This window comes from Hipposideros armiger, unplaced genomic scaffold (assembly GCF_001890085.2).
Source record: "Hipposideros armiger isolate ML-2016 unplaced genomic scaffold, ASM189008v1 scaffold_42, whole genome shotgun sequence".
Lineage (NCBI taxonomy): Eukaryota > Metazoa > Chordata > Mammalia > Chiroptera > Hipposideridae > Hipposideros > Hipposideros armiger.
This window is the reverse complement of record NW_017731392.1, coordinates 1568151-1588749: the sequence shown is the minus strand read 5'-3', so window position 1 is coordinate 1588749 and position 20599 is coordinate 1568151. Positions and strand designations below refer to the sequence as shown.

Here is a 20599-nt window from a genome sequence, read left to right as displayed (position 1 = left end):
TTTCTGTTCTCTGAGCTGAAAAAGAAGAAAAGTCATCTTCCTTAAATGTAGTGACATAGCCATGTGGGATGATGCAGGTGTACCTTATATTCACTTTCATTCCCTGAAATAATACTCATCTGGGCCAATGCTGCATAGCATAAATTTGATGAACTGGCAGATTTCCTCATGCTCATTTATTTGTATGACGGGGGATTATATTAACGCTTGATTTGTTTCCTCTAAACAAAATTTAGACTTTCCCCAAAAAGCATAAAAAGTAAGCTTGCTGATGTATGTTCTTTTATTCTACCTATGATTTAGATCTGCTATAACTCATATTCTATACACTACATATGTATGTTGGTAAATATTTTAGGAATGGAAAGCAAAGGGAATTATCTGTGACAGTTTTGAGATCTATCAGCAAGAATTAGGCCAGTGGAATCTTTCATCTCTCCTTGATAAACCTGGAACAGCTTCCTAGAATACGTAAAATTTCAGAAACTCTTTGGGTGATGGAAGAGGAGTGCGAAGCAAGGCAGTCTAGGCATGTGATTCAACTTAAAAGAAAGCTTCAAGGTGACATTGGTATTGCCAGATGATTGCAGAATATGCCCGAGTGTATGCAGTGAGGCCAGCGGGAGAGGAGACGTTGGCAGTGAGATATGGTCTGTGCTGCCCTGAGGAATGGTTGTTGAAACAGGGTGAGACTCCTAGACACATATGTCAGGCTTTAGAAAGAGGGTTTCATGACACAAATAATGAAAACGGGAGAACTTGGAATCAACTGAAGGCTTAGATGGGGAAACAATCATTGGAGGGCAGACTCTTGGCAACCCAAGTGCTTCCAGTAGTATAATTGAAGCAGTCATAATAGGGAAGAAGAATTAGATGTGAAAGAATGGGACTTGAAAATAAATATTAATTGTATATAAAGTATTTAAATATCAAATTATATTTCCTATTGATACTCATTTTTACTTTAGAGATGTATTTTAGTAGGCGATTATTGATTTCCCTTGTGGAATCAAAATGACACCAGAAAATCTTTACATTTTCTTTCAGGAGTATTCTGACTTTCACAAGCTCTGATGCGTATTTTCCTATACAACTAGCTTAATGGGTAGTATCATAAAAGGTCTTTGCTTCACTTTTAGCAGTACACCTGATTAAAATATATCTTGTGTTTTTCATTTTGCATGAGATTTTATGGACTCAGGGAGATTTTGTCCATAAGTACACGTGTTGTCTGTGGCAATGCTCTTGATGTTTGACAGAATTTCTTAGTTGAAGAATAGCAAGGAAAATAGAAAATATCCTTTTAAACAATGTAAATGAGCAAATGCAAAGAATGATTGGCGTTACTTTACTATTGGATTTGCTATTGTAAAATGTACTTCTGTGTATATTTAACCTATAAAAATCTATTGACATTAACGGGTGACTTAGTTGATAACAAAGGTCCTAAAAATCCAATAAAACAAGCTCGTGTACCAAGTTGGAGTTGGGTCTTTCTGTCAAAAGCCTGCCTAAGGGAGGAGAGATCAGCTATAGCCGTGAGGCCATGGTATAAACATGCCATCCTGCTCATTCAGACCTGGTTATGTGAGCTTTCTTGTCTAAAGGAATGGATGGTCCCGAGTGAAACATGGACAGGTGAAGAAATTCCTTAGTGTTCATGGTTATAATATCTGAAATGTTACTGTTTATAGTAATAAGAAAATTTGAGCACAGGAGATGGTGAGGGGAATAAGATCACTAGTTTTTCACCTCTGCAAGAAGTTTTTCTGGGAGTGGCCCAAATAAATAACGAAGGAGGGATTCTGGGCTGTCCATCCTGATTTCATTCATTAAGTGTTTGTGTGCTTACTATGGGTCAGATTCTGTGCTAGACTCAAGGTGTGTTCTGTCTCCCTACTGAGTATTGACGAGAGGGAGGGAGGGAGGAAGGGAAGGAGGGAGAGAGAGAGAGAGAGAGAGAGAGAGAGAGAGGGAGGGAGAGAGAAGTGGGAGGGAGAGAGAGGAGAGAAAATATAGGTGAAACAAACATTTTTTTTCTTTTAATTATTTTTATTATGAAATACACATTTTTTAGAATTAGTTTCAGCTGTACAACACAGTGCAATAGTTATACTTTTTACGAAACAAACATTTTGATACTCAAAAGTTGTGATACGTACTAGGCAGGAAAAAGAGGAAGTTCCTTCTAACATGAAATGTTATTTGAACTGAAACCAAAAAGTTGGAAAGAAAGCTATCTTTAAATAATTTTTTTATTATTGAAAATTTCAAACATACACAAAACTAGAATAGTTTAATGAACTATATACCCATCACTTAGCCTCAATGCTTATCAACAGTTTGCCAATCTTGTTTATATATTCCCTCCATTTTTTCCCTTAGAATATTTTAAAGAAAATTCCAGACATAAGACAGCTATTTTAAGAGGCTTGAGGAAAAGTAATACTGATAAATGCTACAACGTTGATAAACCTTGAAAACATTATGCTAAGTGAAAGAAGGCAATTACAAATGATCACATATTGTATGATTCCACATTTGTGAAATGTCCACAATAGGCAAATCTATTGAGACAGAAAGTAGACGAGTGGTTGACTAGGGCTGAGAGAATTTAAGGAAAATGGAGAGTGACTGATGATAATGGGTTAAATGGATGAATTGTATGATATGTAAATTATATCTCAATAAAGCTGTTGTTGTTTTTTTAAGGGTAGGGCTTGAAGCAAGGGCTTTGTGTGTTTGAGGAAGTTGATAAGAGTCCAGAAAGGCTGAGCTTGCAGGGAGAAAAAGGAGGGTGTGTTAAGATGAGGTTGGGGAAAGGAAGGAAATCTGTTCCTCCTCGGCTTTAGCTCCTGGTAGGGATTTTGAACTTGGTCCAAGTACAAGAGGAAATCTATGAATGTTTTAAAGCAGGGTCAAGTGATTGGATTTATGTTTTTAAAAGAGTACTTTGGCTACTGTTTGGAGTAGAGTTAGAGAAGTGGGTTGTCTAGTTCAGAATGATGGTAGTAGTCTAGGCAACAGATGATGGTGTTTTAGGATACAGCAATGGCAATGGAATGGGAAAGAAGTGAACAAATGGAAGATTTATTATGGAGGGTAGAATCTACCCTCTTTAATTGGCATTAGATTGAAAAGTTAAATGTGGAAGAGTAAATGAGAAAGAAGACTCAAAAATGATGTTCAGGTTCTAGCTTGAGGAGTTGGGTGCCTTGGGGTGCCACATATTGAAAGGGACTGGGAGAGAATAGGCGTCAGGTAGATGTCAAGAGTTCATTTATAAACAGATTAAGTTTGTGATATCTAAGAGATAGCCACATAGTAATACCAAGAAAGATGCATTTTTATCTATCCATTTGTATATTAGGGTTTTATGTAAGGTTTTTGTGTAATAACAGGAATTCTGCCCACAGAGATTTGAAAATCACTCATCTGGTTCAAACCTCTCACTATGTAAATGAGACTCAGATAAGTGAAAGTCTTGTCCAGTGGCACAGATTAAAGCCTAGACTGGAACCTGACTGTCTTGCTTTCCAGGTGACTTTTTTTTTAAGGGAAGTCATGCCTCATAATGCTTTTTTTTTTTTTTTTTACCCCAAAGTGACTAATCCCTGCCTACTTGCAAAACTAAGATAAAAAGGGTCAGCTTGGAATGGGTGTACTGGGCCAGAAGTGCCCTGGAACTGTCGGATTAACAGCAGAGGCTTTGGTGGGGAGCTCAGGGGTGACGTCCAAGCAGCTTTGGCAGTCCAGCATGGCCTGTGGCCTTTTGTTTTCCATCATAACCTACAGGAAAGCAGGCCTCCTGGGGAAGAAGGCCTTGGACAGGCCTTCCATGCGTAGCTAGTGCTTTGCAGATTTGTTATTTGGCATTTTAGCTTTAAGTTATCTTTTCACTCAGATTATTTGTCCAATTACTGGACCAAAAATTGTATTCTGGTTATTAATTGAAAATAGATACCAGAAAACCAGACCATTGGGAGAAAAGAAAGCCAAATGACCAAGTTGCAGCATTTGAGAAGCTTTTCTCTTGCTTCTGCTAAAATATTGAATATGAATATTTTGTATGGCAGTATCATGAGATTCTAAAGCAGGTTTATATGCTAGGTATATAAGAATATAATTTTTGGTAAGTAAGATGACTTAAAACATTTTGGTCTTGGGGAAGCGTTTTCATTAAAGAAAAGAAGTATGTCAGAGAGATGCTAGTTAGTCAAGCAGGGCCTCTCATGGGAAGCAGTTTGGGTGCGGCCTCTTCAAATTTCAGTTCCTAGTAACACATGTCCAAGAACTAAAATTTTACTGGTCCTTGGAGCTGGGCTGCCGTGAGTCACCGGCGACTGCGTAGGCTGCAGCCCTTGCTGCAGTGGGCTGCCGTGAGCTACCATGAATGGCTGGCAGCCAGCGTAAGCGGCTGGCCACCGGTGTGAGCTGTCAAGAGCTGCTGTGAGCGGCCATCCAATGGCTGGTGAGCGACTGCCTTATCCGGAAAGAGCACAATGATAACATACCAACATGGGCCAGAGAAGCAACATCCTCCAGAACTAGACTGAAGAACAAAAGGATAGCAACTTGTCTGTTCCCCTCCTCCAACTCCCCAATTAATTAAAAAAAAAAAATTGCTTGTCTTCCCAGGGACAAATTGTCTTGGGGGGACAGACTTATGCCAAGTGAATGAATGCATGAATACCAACCTTTCAAGGGACCACCGGACAAATCAGAATACCAATGTTTTAACTTACCATGGAGATGGCTGTAATAGAAATACAATTTCAATGGCTGGTTATTTGCCTACTAGTTCAAGAGTCACTTCTTCACAATACAAGGCACTAAATTCATTAATAGAACAGTCCTTCAGGAGCTTATCATTAGAGTTTAGGGAAATAGATGGTTTTCAGGCTATGGAAACATCAAATAAACCATTTTGTCTCACAGAGGAGTAATCCCACCCTTATAATAAAATCCTTTTATCTCCTGTTGGTCCGCTCTGGGTAAACACTCTTAAGTTCTTACTCTTCACCTCTTTTAAATGCCTCCTGCCGACTAACTTTTTGTTCCATCAGCACTTCAAGCAGTCATGTTACAGTAAGGTTGACTAGATTGTAGATTTTACATTCCGTTCCTGGGGATACATTTTCCTTAACTTGATTGAACTTGGATGTTTCCCAAAGCTTCATACACTTTACACAATATCTCTTTCAGTGGCTGCCTGCTACAATCTCCATTTCAGTGGTTCTTGAACTTGAGCATAGGGATCGCTGGGGAAATTTGTTAAAAGTGCAGATTTTCAAGTTTGACCTCCACAGATTCAGATAAAATAGATCTGGGGATTGGGCTTTGAGACCTATATTCTTAGCTCTTACCCACAGTTATAGAAACATCACGTATGTGTGAATTCTTAGCAGTTTCATTTCCAAGGACAACTTTACTCCTAAAATCTATGGTATTCTAAATACCAATAATAAAACAGAGATTTGGTTTAAAAACCTTGGGAAGTTTCAGTACCCATAACCCATTTTTAAAAGTTCAAATTTTTACAATTAACTCCTGCTTTTATTTTCTTTGCCAAAATACTCTGGGGAAGCTGTGGTTATGTTGGCCGTGCAGAAAGAAAGTTCTCTTTGTTCCAGAATGTCTTGAACATCCACTTCTCCTTCACTGCTCTGGTTCAAAACTTCCTCATCTCTCCTCTGGACAATCGCAGATTTCTTCAGGCTCTCTCACCCCATCCCCCTCTCCTTGGGTGCAAGTTGCTGGTGGAGGTGATGGTAGCTATTGTAGGATTTGGGGGAGAGGGAATACTATGGTCAGAGCATCTTAGAGAAGTCATTCTGACAGAATGGGAGATGGATTCGATGGAGTTATCAGAGTCTCCAGGGAGTGAATGTAGTTAAGAAAGAAAGGAAGGAAGGAAGGAAGGAAGGGAGGGAGGGAGGGAGGGAGGAAGGAAGGAAGGAAGGGCAAAAGCTAGCATTATAATGAAGTATTTGGAAAATCGGGGAATTTCCTATTTCTTTTGTAATATAGTTTGTTGAATGTAATGCTTGAACAAATAGAAGCAATAGAAAAGGTCCGGATTTTCTGGGGCATGGTCCCACCTTTTGCCATTGTCAAAGCTGTGTACTGTGTTCCAGCATATACTTGAGGTGGGGTGTCTTTGCACATACTGTTTGCCTTTCCTGGATGCTGTCTCACTTTTAACATTTACTGAGTACCTTTTATGTGCCCTGATTGTGACATGAAGATACAGTGGTCAACAAGATTAAATTGTTCCCTTTCCTGATAGGACTTACAATTTAATGGGGTTGGGGAATGAGATATCAAATAAAAACCCATACAATAGTCAAATGGTAGTTGGGGAAAGTGTTAAGAAAAGTGCTGTGAGTGGATAGAAAAGGAGACCTAACCTAATCTAGAAGGTCAGGAAAATTCCACCTAAGGGAATGACTTTTCAGCTGAGACCTGAAGACTTGGTAGGAATTAACTGGAAAATTGGGGAGTTGGGAAAATGATGTTTATTTTGGTTAGGGGCAACACTTTCTCCTTAGGGTTTGAAGCAAGGAGGAATAATCAAGAAATTCAAAGAAGGTCTATGTGATTGGAGGTCTGTGTAATTGGAGGTTAGTGAACCAGAGAGAGAGGCAGCAACTGGGATGTAGGACAGGTAGGCAGAAGCCTTACAGTTTACAGCGATGCATTTGCACTTTATCCAGAAGCAATGGGAAGTTACTGAGGGAGTTTAACAGTAAGGGTGAGGAGTGTGGTTACATGTTCAGACTAATATTTGAAAACAGCGCCTTTGGCTGTTTGTGGCTAAAGCACTATAGGATACAAGGTAGAAAGCAGTAGACTAAACAGCTATTTTATAGACTCATTAGATGGTTAGTTCAGGGCAGAGATGATGGTGACCTGGACCAGGGTGTTAGGACCAAACATGGAGAGGACTGACTGGATTGAAGAATTGTTTTGTAGCTTGAATTGGTAGGATTTAGTGAGAGATGGATTAGACGAGGCGTGTGAAAGAAATGGAGATGTCAAGGATGACGCCTAGATTCCTGGATTGAATGTGGGGAATAGTCGTTTTTATTGAGATTGCAGAGGGTGCCAGAGGAGCAAGTTTGGAGGGAAAGATTTAAAAGCTGTTTTGGAAGTTCTTTCTCTGTGGATTCTTGTTCTTTACCTTAGAAGCTCCCACTTCCACAAGATTCTTCTCAAAATTGCCCTCCTATAAAATCACTGTAAAGGTCTTTTTGCCCCCATCTCTCATAGGACAGTAAATTGTGCTTTTGTGTCACGAGGTAAAGTCTTCTCTTAGTACTTACCTCTCTGTTTTATAATTATGTACTTGCCTATCTCTCTTACCAGACTTGATTTCTTTGTCATGGATTTCCAAATAACTCTTATTTGTTTGGTGTTCCTGGAATGTGAATAAATATTTCTTCAAGTGTTTTCCACTGAGTTATGCATGTTAAAGATTTCTTTATCTTAAATCCAGGTAATGCTGGATTAATTTATTTTACTGCAGAACTTTCACCAGGCTTTGGCATTCTAATGTGGATTATGAATGTCTGAGAAGGGTGTAAAGTGTGCAGTATTTTCCAGTGTTATTTAGTTCTCCCTCCCCCACACCAATTTTGTTTTCTGAGCAGCTCATGTTATTAGGGTTGAGGGTAATAGGTAGGGATAGGAACGTTCTGTGGGAAATGCTGATTGGGGCATGTGCCTGTCACAGAGTAGGCACATTAATTAATTCACTGAGTGTGGACTACGTGAAAAGCAAACCTGACGGCCGTGGGAGAACTTCTCTGGATGTCTTTGGGAAGTTCGTTTTGCCTATGGTTGCTGCAGATCTATTTTTTCCCCCAATAATCAAAACAGACATCAAGAGATGAGAATTTACTGTCTATTGTTTGTTCCTGCCAGACTAAACAAGCTAGGTGACATGAGGTGACAAATTTTGTTCTGTTTCTTTGTTAGCTAAGCTGGAAAGAGCTGAACAAAAAATTCTTTGGTCCTTTTATTTATTAACTCCCAACATCAAAACAGTGCCTTTCTTCTACCACCTGGGTTGTTCATAAAATAAACAGAGTTATATTAGTAGCTATTTTTTTGTAAAAGAAATAAATGTTCAGTATTTTTCGAAGGCTATTTATATTTGGTTTCAGAGAGTTGGCTGTAGTGACGCAGAGCCGGGGTTTCAGGGAAATAAAGACAGGATAGACTAAATGGGGAAGACACTGTTCTTTTTTTGAAAAGTGTGTGAATTTATTTTAGAGGGATTTTTTTTTTTCAAAAGTAAGAGTGCTCAAGACAGTTCGTTTTTGGAGTGGAACCTAGTGGAAAGTTTTACCGGGAACTAACTGACTCAAACAGGAAATATATTTGTTTTTAAACTTAGGTTTTATTTCGTAATGCCAGATGGCATCATTGTGTTACATTTATTCAGACTATTAACTGCTAGTGTCTTTTCTTATAGTCATGTGGAGTTAATGTACCCTACAAACTTTTATTTGGCTATACAGTTAACATGAAAATATTTTTTTTGAGTAATACAAAATATGGCATAGATTAGTGGGGTACAAATGTCATAACCACATCTACATCTGTTCTCCCACATCTTAATTTATATGTTTTCATTTTCTTGCCCTCCCTTTATTATTGCAGATTTTATTTCCTAATTGGAATAGATTGGAATGGCAGGGAAACCTTGATCTTTAGTCCAGCTATCAAAGAATTGTCGTAAATTTCATATTCCCTTGGCTATCAGGGCCCATCTTTAGAAAGAAGACTTTGAGGTTCCATAAAGAGCACATAAAAATCTGTGAATAAAGATGACTTTCCCATTTACTTTAAGAAATGCCTGGGGGAAGGGTAAATGCCTGCTGAATACTCTCAGCAGCAGTTATGGGGACTGTATGAGTAAAATGTAGTGATTTTCTAGCAGTGAAAACAGCTGCAGGTTTTGATGCTTTTTTTCTTAGTATCAATCCGGTCATATATGTGCTTGTATACCTTTACACCAAAATGTTGGTATAAACTTGTGTAGACCCAGTAACCTGCAGTCGCTTATTCTATGGAAAAAGTCACAACTCAGGATTCATTTTTTTTTTTTATGCTTTGCTCTGCACTTTGGCTCCTAATTAAAGCATTTGTTGTCTAGGAAAAGAATTTTAACTGTAGAAACTCCCACATTTGTTTCAGGTCGGTCTTCTCTCTTTCCCTTTGAAGATGCCTTCCTGGACGACAGTCACGGCGACCAGTCCTTGTCATCTGGCTTAAGTTCTCCCACTCGCTGTCAAAATGGGGAACGAGTAGAACGCTACTCTAGAAAGGTGTTTGTTGGAGGCCTACCTCCTGATATCGATGAAGGTACTATACATTCATGAATGACTTTATAAAGGTCAGGCTTGTTCTTGGTGTGATCTCACCCTGCCGCTCCTCTTCAAAGCAGCTTTAGTGTGCAGGAGAGGAATATATTCGATAGATGGATCAGTAATAGACTGTATTCTGCAGGCCTTTTGTTTATATACGTGTTTATACATAGCAGTCTCCCAACAGCTTCGCATTTCTTAGTTATTAATTTGGGGATAAATTTTAAAATAATAATGAGAGCTAATATTTATGAAACTCTTACTATAAGCCCATTATCGTGCTAAGCGCTTTACATTACCATATCTCATTTAATCCTATGAGGCATATCCTACCCACTCCATTTTATAGATGCAGAAACTGAGGATCAGAGAGAAGGAATTCGTCCCATTTTATGTAGCTAATGGTGCAGTTGGAACTCAAAATCAGTCTGATTCCAGAGCTTTTGCTCTTGTCCATCAGACCATACCATCTCATATTTTAGTATAGGTACCTATTAAATGGAGAACCCCCTTGTGTCTTTAAAGGAATGAAAACTAATTAGAAATTTTCTTAATAATATTTTTGAAATACTACCAATCCAAAAAGTAAGCTTTCCTTTTATGCCTACAGTTAGCACATAGTAGGTTGTCAATAAATATTTGTTGAATGGACAAATGAAACAAAATTGTGACAGAGTGAACTTAAGGGAAAAAAACAGCAACTCTAGTTCTAGTAGGCCTTGGATCTGCAATAAAAATATTGTTAAAACAGAATTGTTTTGCCAGCATTATTCTAGCTATGGCATTTCTTTAATTTATCATGGTTTTCTTTTTTTTTTTCATGATAAGAGAAAAATAATCTCTAAAAATAGTTTTATTTTAGACTAACTGCTTTAAAGTTGTACACAGCTGGAGACTCATTTTCCTCCAAACTATTCTCATAGTAGTGTTAATTTCATCTATAGATTGGATTTTCTTTAAGGCAAAGTTTTTTTGTTTTGTTTTAAAGTTTTATTTATTGTTTTAATTAAAATTTATTGGGGTGACAATGGATAGTAAAATTACATAGGTTTCAAGTTTACGATTCTGTAATATATCATCTATATATCACATTGTGTGTTCAGCACCCAGAGTCAGTTCTCCTTCCATCACCATATATTTGACCCCCTTTACCCTCTTCTACCATCCCCACTGCCCCCTTATCTTCTGGTAACCACCGAACTATTGTAAGGCAAAGTTTTTATCATGGCTGAGAGAGTGGCAACTTAAGCCTGGCTAGAAGCCACATCATATGAGTCAAAAGTCAGAAGGAAAAGATAAATTTATTGAGCTACAACTTTTGAAACATTTTCCTTATATGTGTAGTATGAGAGAAACTTTTTCTTATCACCAAATAGAATTACCGCCTTATTTCCCCTACTCCTGACTAAAAGAATATCTATTTCTAAAATAATCTTAGAGATGAATAATAATAATAATCTAAGGTAAATAATCTTAGAGACTTTAGAGATTATTTCACACAAGTGAAAGCATATTTTAAATATTTTGTGTACTTTTGCCTTTTTCTAAAAAGAGAACATTCCTATTTTTAGAATTTTCCTTTTTCCTTGACAGAGAGATCACCTTAGCTAATGTTTGATTTTTTTTCTTCCAAATTCTTTATATCAAGTTTATTGGCAGTGAAGGGAAATGAATTATAGTTAGAAATACATTCTACATGGTTGAAAGTGAATAACCAAATGTACCTCCCAAACAATGGTATTTCACTTAGTAGGTTTACCTTCTGTAAAAATGCTTTAGAAAATAGCTCTCAAAACATTTTTTGTATAAAAAGATATGTTTTATGCTATTCCATTTGCAATATTTTTTTCTCTTTTGGTAAGATTTCTCCTTTGTTTTATAGATGAGATCACAGCCAGCTTTCGCAGGTTTGGACCTCTAGTCGTTGACTGGCCTCACAAAGCTGAAAGCAAGTCCTATTTTCCTCCTAAAGGTAATGCGCTTTAAATGTCTCCACTGTCTTCATTTAAAATGTCTCCCTGCCTGCCTGTTGGAGAGCTAGCACAATAATTCAATAAAAGGCAGCCTTTTAACTCTTAAAATATCTGTGGACTTCCCCCTCCCCCCCCAAGTAAGAAAACATTTTAACATTGATCATCTTTTTGTGTCTTACTGTTTCTAGTTGGAGTCTATTCCCTCAGGAGCACACTGATTGTTTCATGGTATCTATTTTATTGATAGTGAGATGCTGTGAGTCTGTTGTGAATGAGCCTTGTGCTAACTTTTCATGATTTCAGAGAAAGGGTTTTGAGGAATGTCAGCGATGAGAGAGGAAAAGATTATTTAGAGTCAAATTCTATTTGTGTCCCATAACCCTGTGGTTTCATAGATCTTATAAACCCCAAACGTGGAAAACCTAGTGACTGAAGAATGACATTACATGAAATTACCTTTATCCATGTCTGTATCTTAAGCATGATGATGGGTGGAGAGCAAACTAGCAAAGAACTCTTCACATGACCTTGCTTCCCTTATTTTTGGTAGGACTTTTTGATTATTTATGAAGGTATGACAGTACGTTACTTTGTTCATAGTTTGTCATTTCTGCAGAATCTAGGGATTTTTTCTGGTGATAATAACTCTGGGTGTGTTCCTAGATTTATATAGAAGAGTGTTTTGGGTTAAAGAGGAAGTTTTCTTCTTGTGTTATGTTCTATAAATGTGTTTCAAGGATGTCTTTCATCTCTAAGGAATTGTTTTTTGATATGTATTATTGTGTACCATCACTCACCACTAGAAGATGGAGTCAAAATACTCGTCCTTCCTGTGCCTTGTTACAGGAATCAAATTGTAGCTTAACCTGGAGAAGGCAAGTGGCTTCTTTTGATGTTTGTTTTCTTAGGTTTCTTTGTTGCCTGTGTTTCTCCCCACTGTCTTTATAGCTTTCACTAAATAGAGGGCTGTTTGTTGGCTTTTAACATTCTTCTCTTAGTTCTCTCCAAGAATTTTTAAAGTTTTATATTAATCAGAAAAGAGAAAAATCATCATGCTGATTTATTTCCGTGAAGGAATGTGTTCACCACTTTGTGATGCCTACGACACTATGTGAAGACACATGTTTAAAACACATTTTTAAGAATGCTAATAATCCATTGAATCAGAGTAATGTTATTTCAGTGAATGAATGAGTTCACCACACTGTGCCGCAGGTAATACACTCTGTAAAGTCACATGTAAAACGATGTACTAGTTGCACATGCGAATCAAGACAGTGTTATTTCAATGAGAGAATGTGTCACCACAGTGTGGTTCATGTAACATACTCTGTAAAATGACAGGTATAAGAGATATTTCTAAGAGTACCAGTTGGAAAAAAAACATGCTGGGAAGGTTGTAAAAATAATTCTGGGATAAAAAGTGTCAGATGATTGGGGCCGGCCGAGTGGCACGTTGGTTAGGAGTTGGCTTGGGATGCCAGCTCTGAGCAGCAGGGCCCCGGTTTGGATTCCACATGAGGGCCAGTGATGCTGCGCCCTCTACAGCTAAGATGGTGAACAACAGTTCGACCTGGAGCTGGGCTGGCGTGAGTTGCCGGCGACGGCGCAGGCTGCAGTGGGGCTGCCCGGCAGTGGGCGTGAGCTTTTGTGAGCTGCCATGAGCTGCTGTGAGTGGCCATCCAATGGCCAGCGAGAAACTGCCACACCCGGGAAGAGCGCAATGATAATACCAACATGGGCCAGTGAAGCAACGTCCTCCACAACTAGACTGAAGAACAAAAGGACAGCAACTTGTCTGTTCCCCTTCCCTGAGTCCCCAGCGCTGTTTCAATCCCCCAATTCCCCAATAAAAATCTTTAAAAAAAGTAAAAATGAAGATAAGCATACGAGAATATATGATCATGTCCAAAGAAAATTATCCTAAATCTACCTCTTATCAGATGTAATCACTGTATAAATTTTATTAAATATCCTTCTGATATCTCTTTATAAGTATATACAGTTACATGAAATTTTAAATTTTACATAAATGGGATCACACTATACATGCTGTTTAATAATCTGCATTTTTCCTTCAGCAGTATCAACACCTTTCTATAAGAAACCTATTTAGTTAATGGCCTTATTTTATTTAATCAGTCCTACTGATAATGGACACTTAATTTGCTTCCAGTTTTCTCTCATGGATGATGCTTAATGAATATTCTTGTGCCTTAATCTTTTTGCTCTTTTAGTATAAAAGTTACCTCTTAGTGTGAATTGTCAGAAGTCTGAGGTACATGTTTATACATATTGCCAAGTTGCCCTTAAGAAAGGTCATACATATTTTATGTTCCCACTAATAGTACCTCATTTACAAAACTCAGTTTTATTGAGGGTCTGAGGATAGGGCTCTTTTTCAATCTTTGAGAATCTGGTGATTAAAATAACATATTTTGGGGGGCATTTTCCCCCACTTTACTGGTCATTTGAATTTATTTTACCTTTTTACATTGACATCTCATTTCTGTCTGGAATTTGTAATGGAATTAAACGTAAGAAAAGATTCAGCTTTATTTTTCTAGGTAGCATTCCAGTTTGTCCCAACAGTCACTTATTGACTATTCTATTTTCTCCTCATTGATTTGAATCATTAGACTGAAGTATTGATTGGCTTCTTCTGTTTCTCAATGGAATGCACAAGTTTCTCTGGAACTGCTCTGTCCAGTATCAAAGCCACTAGTCACATGTAGCTAGTGAGCACTTGAAATGTGACTAATTGAAATTGAGATATGCTATAAGTATAAAATACACACTGGATTTTAAAGACTTGGTCTTAAAAATGATAAAAGATCTCAGTAATTTTGTTTACATGTTAAAATGATAATTTTTAGATATATTGGATTAAATAAAATACATTAAAATTAACCTCATCTGTTTCTTTTTACCTTTTAAATTTATTGGGTTGTCGGAAAAATGATGACGTGTTTTTTCTATGTTTTTCGTTGCAAAAATGCATCGTGACTTTTCCGACAACCAATAGCTATTGGAAATTTTTAAATTATATGTGTGACGCATATGTCCATTGGACAGCATTCCTCCAGAACAGGGATCGGCAAGCTACCTATTTTTGTGTGGCCCAGAAGCTAAGAATGGTTTTTATATTTTTCAGGGTTGTAAAAACACACACACAAAGCAGAATATGTAACAGACTATATGTGGCCCTCTAATCTCTTTGTTGAAAGTCTGTTGACTCCTGCTCTAAAACAGCCCAGAGAATTGCTCTTTTAGCTTCTGAGACATCCAGTGACAAAGGAGGCACTTTATTTCAGAAGTCTATATATTTGCAGACCTAGCTAATTATTAAATTCTGTTCTTCTATTGAGTCACATGCTTCCCTGCAACCTTTACCCATTGGTCAATTGTGTCCTTTAAAGGACTATCAGATTTTCTTTAAGTCTTCTCTTTTCCAAGCTAAACATTTTCACTTCTCTTAATCATATCTTACTCCTTAAGGTTTCTGGACCACCATTCTTCTTGTCTGCCTATTCTGTATATATGTCACATTTACAATATCCTACTTAAATTTGTTACTGAAATTGGAGAGAGAACATTTGGGTTGGTCTGAGCAGTACAGAGTTTAGCAGCTCTATAAACTCCATGGTTTTTGGTATCACTCCTATGTAACAGCTTCAGAATATAGAACTGTAGAGCTGGTGCCTTTATTTTACACTGAGGTTAAGTGCTGAGATGGACCCGTGAAGGCCAGGCCAAGAAGAGAATCTGCATCCCCAGAGTCTGGTCCTCAGGCTTGTATTACCTTTCTGGTGATCGGGGTCAAGGAGGAGCAATAATTATTATGCTGTTGATTCCTTTGTGTTTTGCTCTTAGCTAAAGTCTGAAGGTTGACCCATTTGGGGAGGACCTAAAGAAACTTCATGTTATTCCAAGATTGAAGTTAACTTTGAGAATCCATGCCCATTGCTTTGAATGCTGGGAACATCTAAGTAGTTCATCCTAAACTATTTTGTGCCTTCTTAATGCCCCCTTGTGCTGTTAATACTTTTCCTTACATTCCTTAGGTTTTAATTCAGGTTTGGGCCTTCTTGGTAATGCCCCTCTTTCCGATTGTGCTTTTCTTTAGGTCACCTCAGGTTGGCCATTAGGTACAGTTTGTTTTGCCATACATTTCAGGCTTCTGTGTAAATAGAGAGGAAAACATGAACCGTACACTACTGAGCTCTTTGACCTTTTTCTCAGAAAGTGTATCCTAATAAAAGAAACAGAATCATTCATTCATCTGTCAGAATGTGGAGAGTAGGGTTTGTAAAACCATCAGCATTTCAAAGGAGGGCTTAAAATCCACATAGAGAAACAGTGGCTAGGCACATCAGCTGTCTCCTTAAGTGTTATTAGGTGAGCAGAATGGGAGGTGATGGAGACTGGGGCTCTCTTCAGCACTAGGGCCACTGAGGCATTTGACCAACCATTCGAGGATATGCAGAAACCTCTGGAGCACTGTCTGCGGGCCATGAGCAGGCAGTTGCTTGGTGTTCTCCAGTATGCCACTGAGAACATGGGAGGCATGGGAAGGCATGGAAGTCAGAGTGTGTGCCTTCATGATTTGTTCTCAGACCTTATGAGCTTACGGTCCTGTGGGGGAGATAAGAAAATAGTCAAATGGTCACAAAATAAACACAATTGCAAACTGTGATAGTTCTCTAAAGGAAAAATAGAGAGTGCAGCAAGCGAGTTTAAAAAGGAGATATCAGTTTAGATTGGGAATATGGAAAGAGCTTCTCTGAGATAACAGTAGTTAAGCAGACCTGAAAATTGAAGAGTTAGCTAGAAAATGTAAGGAAGCAAGTTCCAAGTAGAGGATTACCATATGGGAAGTACTGAGTATGAAAAGGGCGTTAGTCCCTTTGAAGAAATGAAGGAAATGTGGTGGGAATGTTAATGAGGGAAGAGAAAACAGTACAGAAGGAAGAGCCTTGAAGAAGTAGGATTTTTTTTTCCTTCCCTAAAGTAATCTAGTCCCCCAGAGAGAGTATATGTGAAGGCATTTGTGTGGTGTTTGTCTTTGGGGTGGAGGGAGAATGTAGTTGGGTCAACTAGAAATATCAGTTTAAAATACTTCCAAATAGCTATTGATAAAATTGAAGCAACTTTGCTTTATGTTTTCTGCATTTAGTTCTTGATGATGAAAATAAATCTAACCCTAATGAAAATATTGAGGAAAAGTCTCCTAAGACTGCATTCTCATGCATTTTAGTTCTGGAATAGTAGCACTGAAATTACGAGTCCTGGAAAGAGAGGTTCTCCCAAATTTTAGGGCATGAACCAAATCTCCCATTCATACAGAATACTAATCAGCATCATTATATTTATAATAGCTTGGATGCAGGTAATTTGCAGATATTTATTGCAAAGGGATGGCAAGAGAACAGAATAAATGCAGACAGAGGGCTTAGGTCCTAGTGCAGATAATCGTGCAGCATGAGGAATGTTACTCTGTCTAATATTTGTTGCATGTCAGCCTGGGGAAGAGTCTATGTTTGGCCTCTGAGGGGATCTAGAGAAGACATCATTCTTGTTGTAGATAAGGCTGTAGTTTTCTAGTGGAGAATGGAAACACAGATGTGAAACATTAAGTAATGGTGAAGAGCATGGGTTCTGGAAATAAACTTGCTGGGGTCCCCCACCTATTGGTTGTATGACCTTAGGCATGCTGTCTAGCCTTTCTGTGCCTTTGTTTCATCACCTGCAAAAGAGAGATAATAATAGTACCTGCTTCATAAGGTTGTGATGAGGATTAAAATAAGTAAATCTGTGTGGCATGCTTAAAACTGCATACAATAAGTATTATGAATGATGCTTAGTTTTTATTAAAATACAGATTTATGGGTAATGACAAGTGAGTGAAATATTCTAGGCAGCCAGAGGAGGATTGCTTAGAACAGATTACTGTGGGCTGTGCAAGACCTTGGTCTTCAAAGCTAGGGAGGAAAAGAATGGCAGAAATTGTAGGGGGCGGGAATTATGGTAATTAGGATGGCTAACATTTACTGAGTGCTTATTTTGATCCAGGGAACAGCTATTTTTCTATGCTTAATCTCATTTAATCTTCCCAAATTCACAGGTAGGCACCTTTGTTTATTCTCCTTGTTTTATAGAGGAAGAAGCAGGTTTAGAAGATGGCCATTTGTCCATAGTCATGTGTTAAAATGACTAAGATTTCAGCCTAAACAGGCTGACCTCAGAGCCCAAGTTTCTTAAATACTGCACTATACTATTCTCATTCGGGCATAAGAATGGCCCAGAGGTAGGCATGGTCAAGGCAGGCTTTCATTAAGGTGGGGTTAGCCTCACTGCCAGGCCTAGAACTTGGGCCAGGTAACCAGTGATCAAGAGTTCATACTCTGGAGTGAGCTGCCCTGCGTGGAATTCCTGTGCCACTCCTTGCCATCACAAGTATCCTTGGGCTGATTATTAAGCATCATAAATCTCTTTTTTAATCTACAAAATGGAAATGATAATACTGTCTACTTCTAGTTTGTTATGAGGACTTATTAAGAAAGTACACAGAGAATACTTTCATAGTGCCCAGATATCATAAAAGGCTTTTTTTTTTTTTTTTAAGTAAGGGACAGGTTGGGTTTTTCTGTTTGGTTTGGTTTTTTTTTTTAGGCAGGGCCAGTAAGACTATTTAGGAGTTTTCTGTAATCAAGCTCATAAGAAGTAATAAGGACCACAAAGACCCAAGATATTAACATTGAGATATTACTGCAATGAGAGGAAAAAGGGACCAGTGTTTCTTAGTGACAGAGCAGATGATGATGGTGGATTTAATGGCAGGGTTGGGCTAAAATTCCTTCCACTGAATGGAGAATAATGGCACTGCTGAATGCAGTGGAGTCAATAGAAAACCACTTTGGTGTACTGACAATTTGATTAAAGACATGTGGAATTTGGTATGTCCTCATTTTTTATCTGAGAATTCCTATTGGGCAATTGGAATTATGGCTAGGGGCTTTGGGAAAAGAGACTGGCTGGAGTTCACATCCCTCAAGAGTCATCTTTATAGAAAGGAGGGAGAAGAAAATGAAAAACAGTTAACAAGTACATTTTGTTAGGAACCAAAAGGAAGAAGAGAACATGGCAGTGGAGATGTGGGTGGATGAAGGGCTGGGAATGTGTCTGGCTGTGGAAAAGGCTAAAGGAAAGAAGCACCAGTAGTCAGCACCATCGGATATTGCAGGGTTAATGAGAAGTCCTTCATGGAATAGAGATGAGTGTGTGGCCCTCTTGTCAAGTGCATGATCACAGTAATTTCTATTGTTAGCCTAATTCTAGGCCTTAATATTGTAATGAAGTAGTAAAACCGGAATAAAGCAATCTGGTTTGCATTGATCAAGTGTTATTTTATAAGTAATAAGAATAATCCTGCCTCCCCTGCAAAACCAACCACCATGATCTTTCTGTTTCCTTCCAGTCTTTATTCATAAATTTTTTTGTGGGGATGTAACAATAGCAGAGATACAGTTTTCTTTTCTCCTTCCTCCCATGTTTCCACATAATTTTCATATTTTTAAAAAAGGCTGCCTAACTTATTGTTGCACCATAATTTACTTGCTTCGTGGTCACTTAGGCTATTATAAAGAATGCTTCTGTTAATATATCCTTGTATATGGGTTTTTTCCCCCTATTACTTTCTTTAGGATAAATGTGCAGGAGCTTAACCAGAGTTAAAAGAAATGAAAATCTTAATGACTCCGGATTTGCTATCACATGGCTTCCCAAAGCAGTTTTCTTTATGAAGTTTATGCTAATTTGGACAGCTGCAGCACATGTCTTGCTTAGTTCCAAGCCAGATAAATGGTACATTGCAGTTGTGGGCTTACCTTTTTGCCTGTGTGTTTGGAAAATAATGGACCCCTGCAGAAGCCAGGAACCTCATTAGTATGAATGCGTGAAATGTTTAAAACCTTTTCCTCTTGGGTCTCATCTGTTGAATCTTGGGTGTTCTTTAACATTATCTATCATTCTTTTCCTTACCCACTCTGGCCACACTGAGTTCTTTGCTATTCCTTGAGGTCAGCTAAGTCTTCTTGGTGCTGTAGTACTTCCTTTTTCCTGACTTATCTAAAATAACCACCCCTCTATCCTCTTGCTCTCTATGCCTCTTACCCTCATTTTTCTTCAAAGTGTTTTTCATGACCTGAAAAAATTACGTTTTTATATTTATTTTCAGATTGGAAAGTAAGTTTTAATGAGAGTAGGATTCTTCATGTTTCATTCACTGCTCTATACCTTGCATACCTGCCTCAATGGCTGGCCCTCAGATACTTGGTAAAGGAATAAATTTTATCTTGGCAAGTGATGAGTTCATTACTTGCTCAGAGAGTAAAGTCCATCAAATTTTAGTTCCTTATCTCAGACTATCTCATTGTAACACAATTTAGACTGAGACTCAAAGACATGAAGTGTCTTTTCCTGAAAAGCACACAGCTATTACCGTATTTTACCTGGTGAATTATAAAGGAAGTAGTTTTATTTGTTGTGCTAATGTGTATCATTTGTGGAAAACAAAGGTAGGTGTAAACTACATAATCTGATAAATTACGCTGTTGTTTGCAAGGCTGTATGCTATATAAAAATTAGCTTCTTAAGCTATATGACCCAGGTTACACTTTCACAGATATTTAAAAACGAAAGTGGTCCTTGGCTTTTTCCTGAATTCTTCTATTCTGTTATGCATGCTCATATGGCTGGGATATTTCCAAGAGCTGGTTTAGGGTGAGGTGGTAGATCTGAGCTGTCCTTTAGCTGTAGCCTAACCTATAGCCTAACCATGGGTGCCTCTTGGGTGATGCCACACCATTTGTGGATATGATTGTACTGTTTTGTAGTTGAATTTTTTTACTATAAGGATAAGAGGTTCTCTTCTGCTACCTAAAATTGGAGTTGTGGTTATGAGTGACAAGGAAAGCCCAAAAATAGGAGCTGTGATAGAACCAGGTGTCCTGGAGCTGTGCTGTGGGATGGCAGGTGCCAGGGATCTGAGCAGTGGAAGCTATTAATTCCTTATTGTAATGTTCCACCATTATCATGACTCAGCTCTGCTTGGCATGTGTGCTCCTCCCTGTTTGTGCTTCCAGTGGGCAAATTGTTTTCATATTTCTAGTTGAATTCCAGAGAGAGGGAATCTGATCAGCCCAGTTCATCTTTTAACACCTAGCTGTGACATAGGCCATCTTAGCGATAGTG

General features: G+C 38.2%; 1 protein-coding gene across 19 annotated transcripts in view; it reads left to right on the top strand.

The window, feature by feature from the left end:
• Positions 1 to 20599, top strand: part of CPEB3 (cytoplasmic polyadenylation element binding protein 3) — a 185438-nt gene that overhangs the window by 103254 nt on the left and 61585 nt on the right. For 15 of the 19 annotated variants that reach the window (XR_002123583.1, XM_019639029.1, XM_019639033.1 and 12 more), the window contains 2 exons: positions 9205 to 9372; positions 11257 to 11346. Coding sequence is in view for 18 of the 19 variants with exons in the window: in XM_019639029.1 (XP_019494574.1) it covers positions 9205 to 9372; positions 11257 to 11346 (258 nt within the window). In the remaining variant the exon portion in view is untranslated. The remainder of the gene's footprint in view (positions 1 to 9204; positions 9373 to 11256; positions 11347 to 20599) is intronic. The other 4 variants (XM_019639031.1, XM_019639023.1, XM_019639019.1 and 1 more) reach the window with 1 other exon arrangement.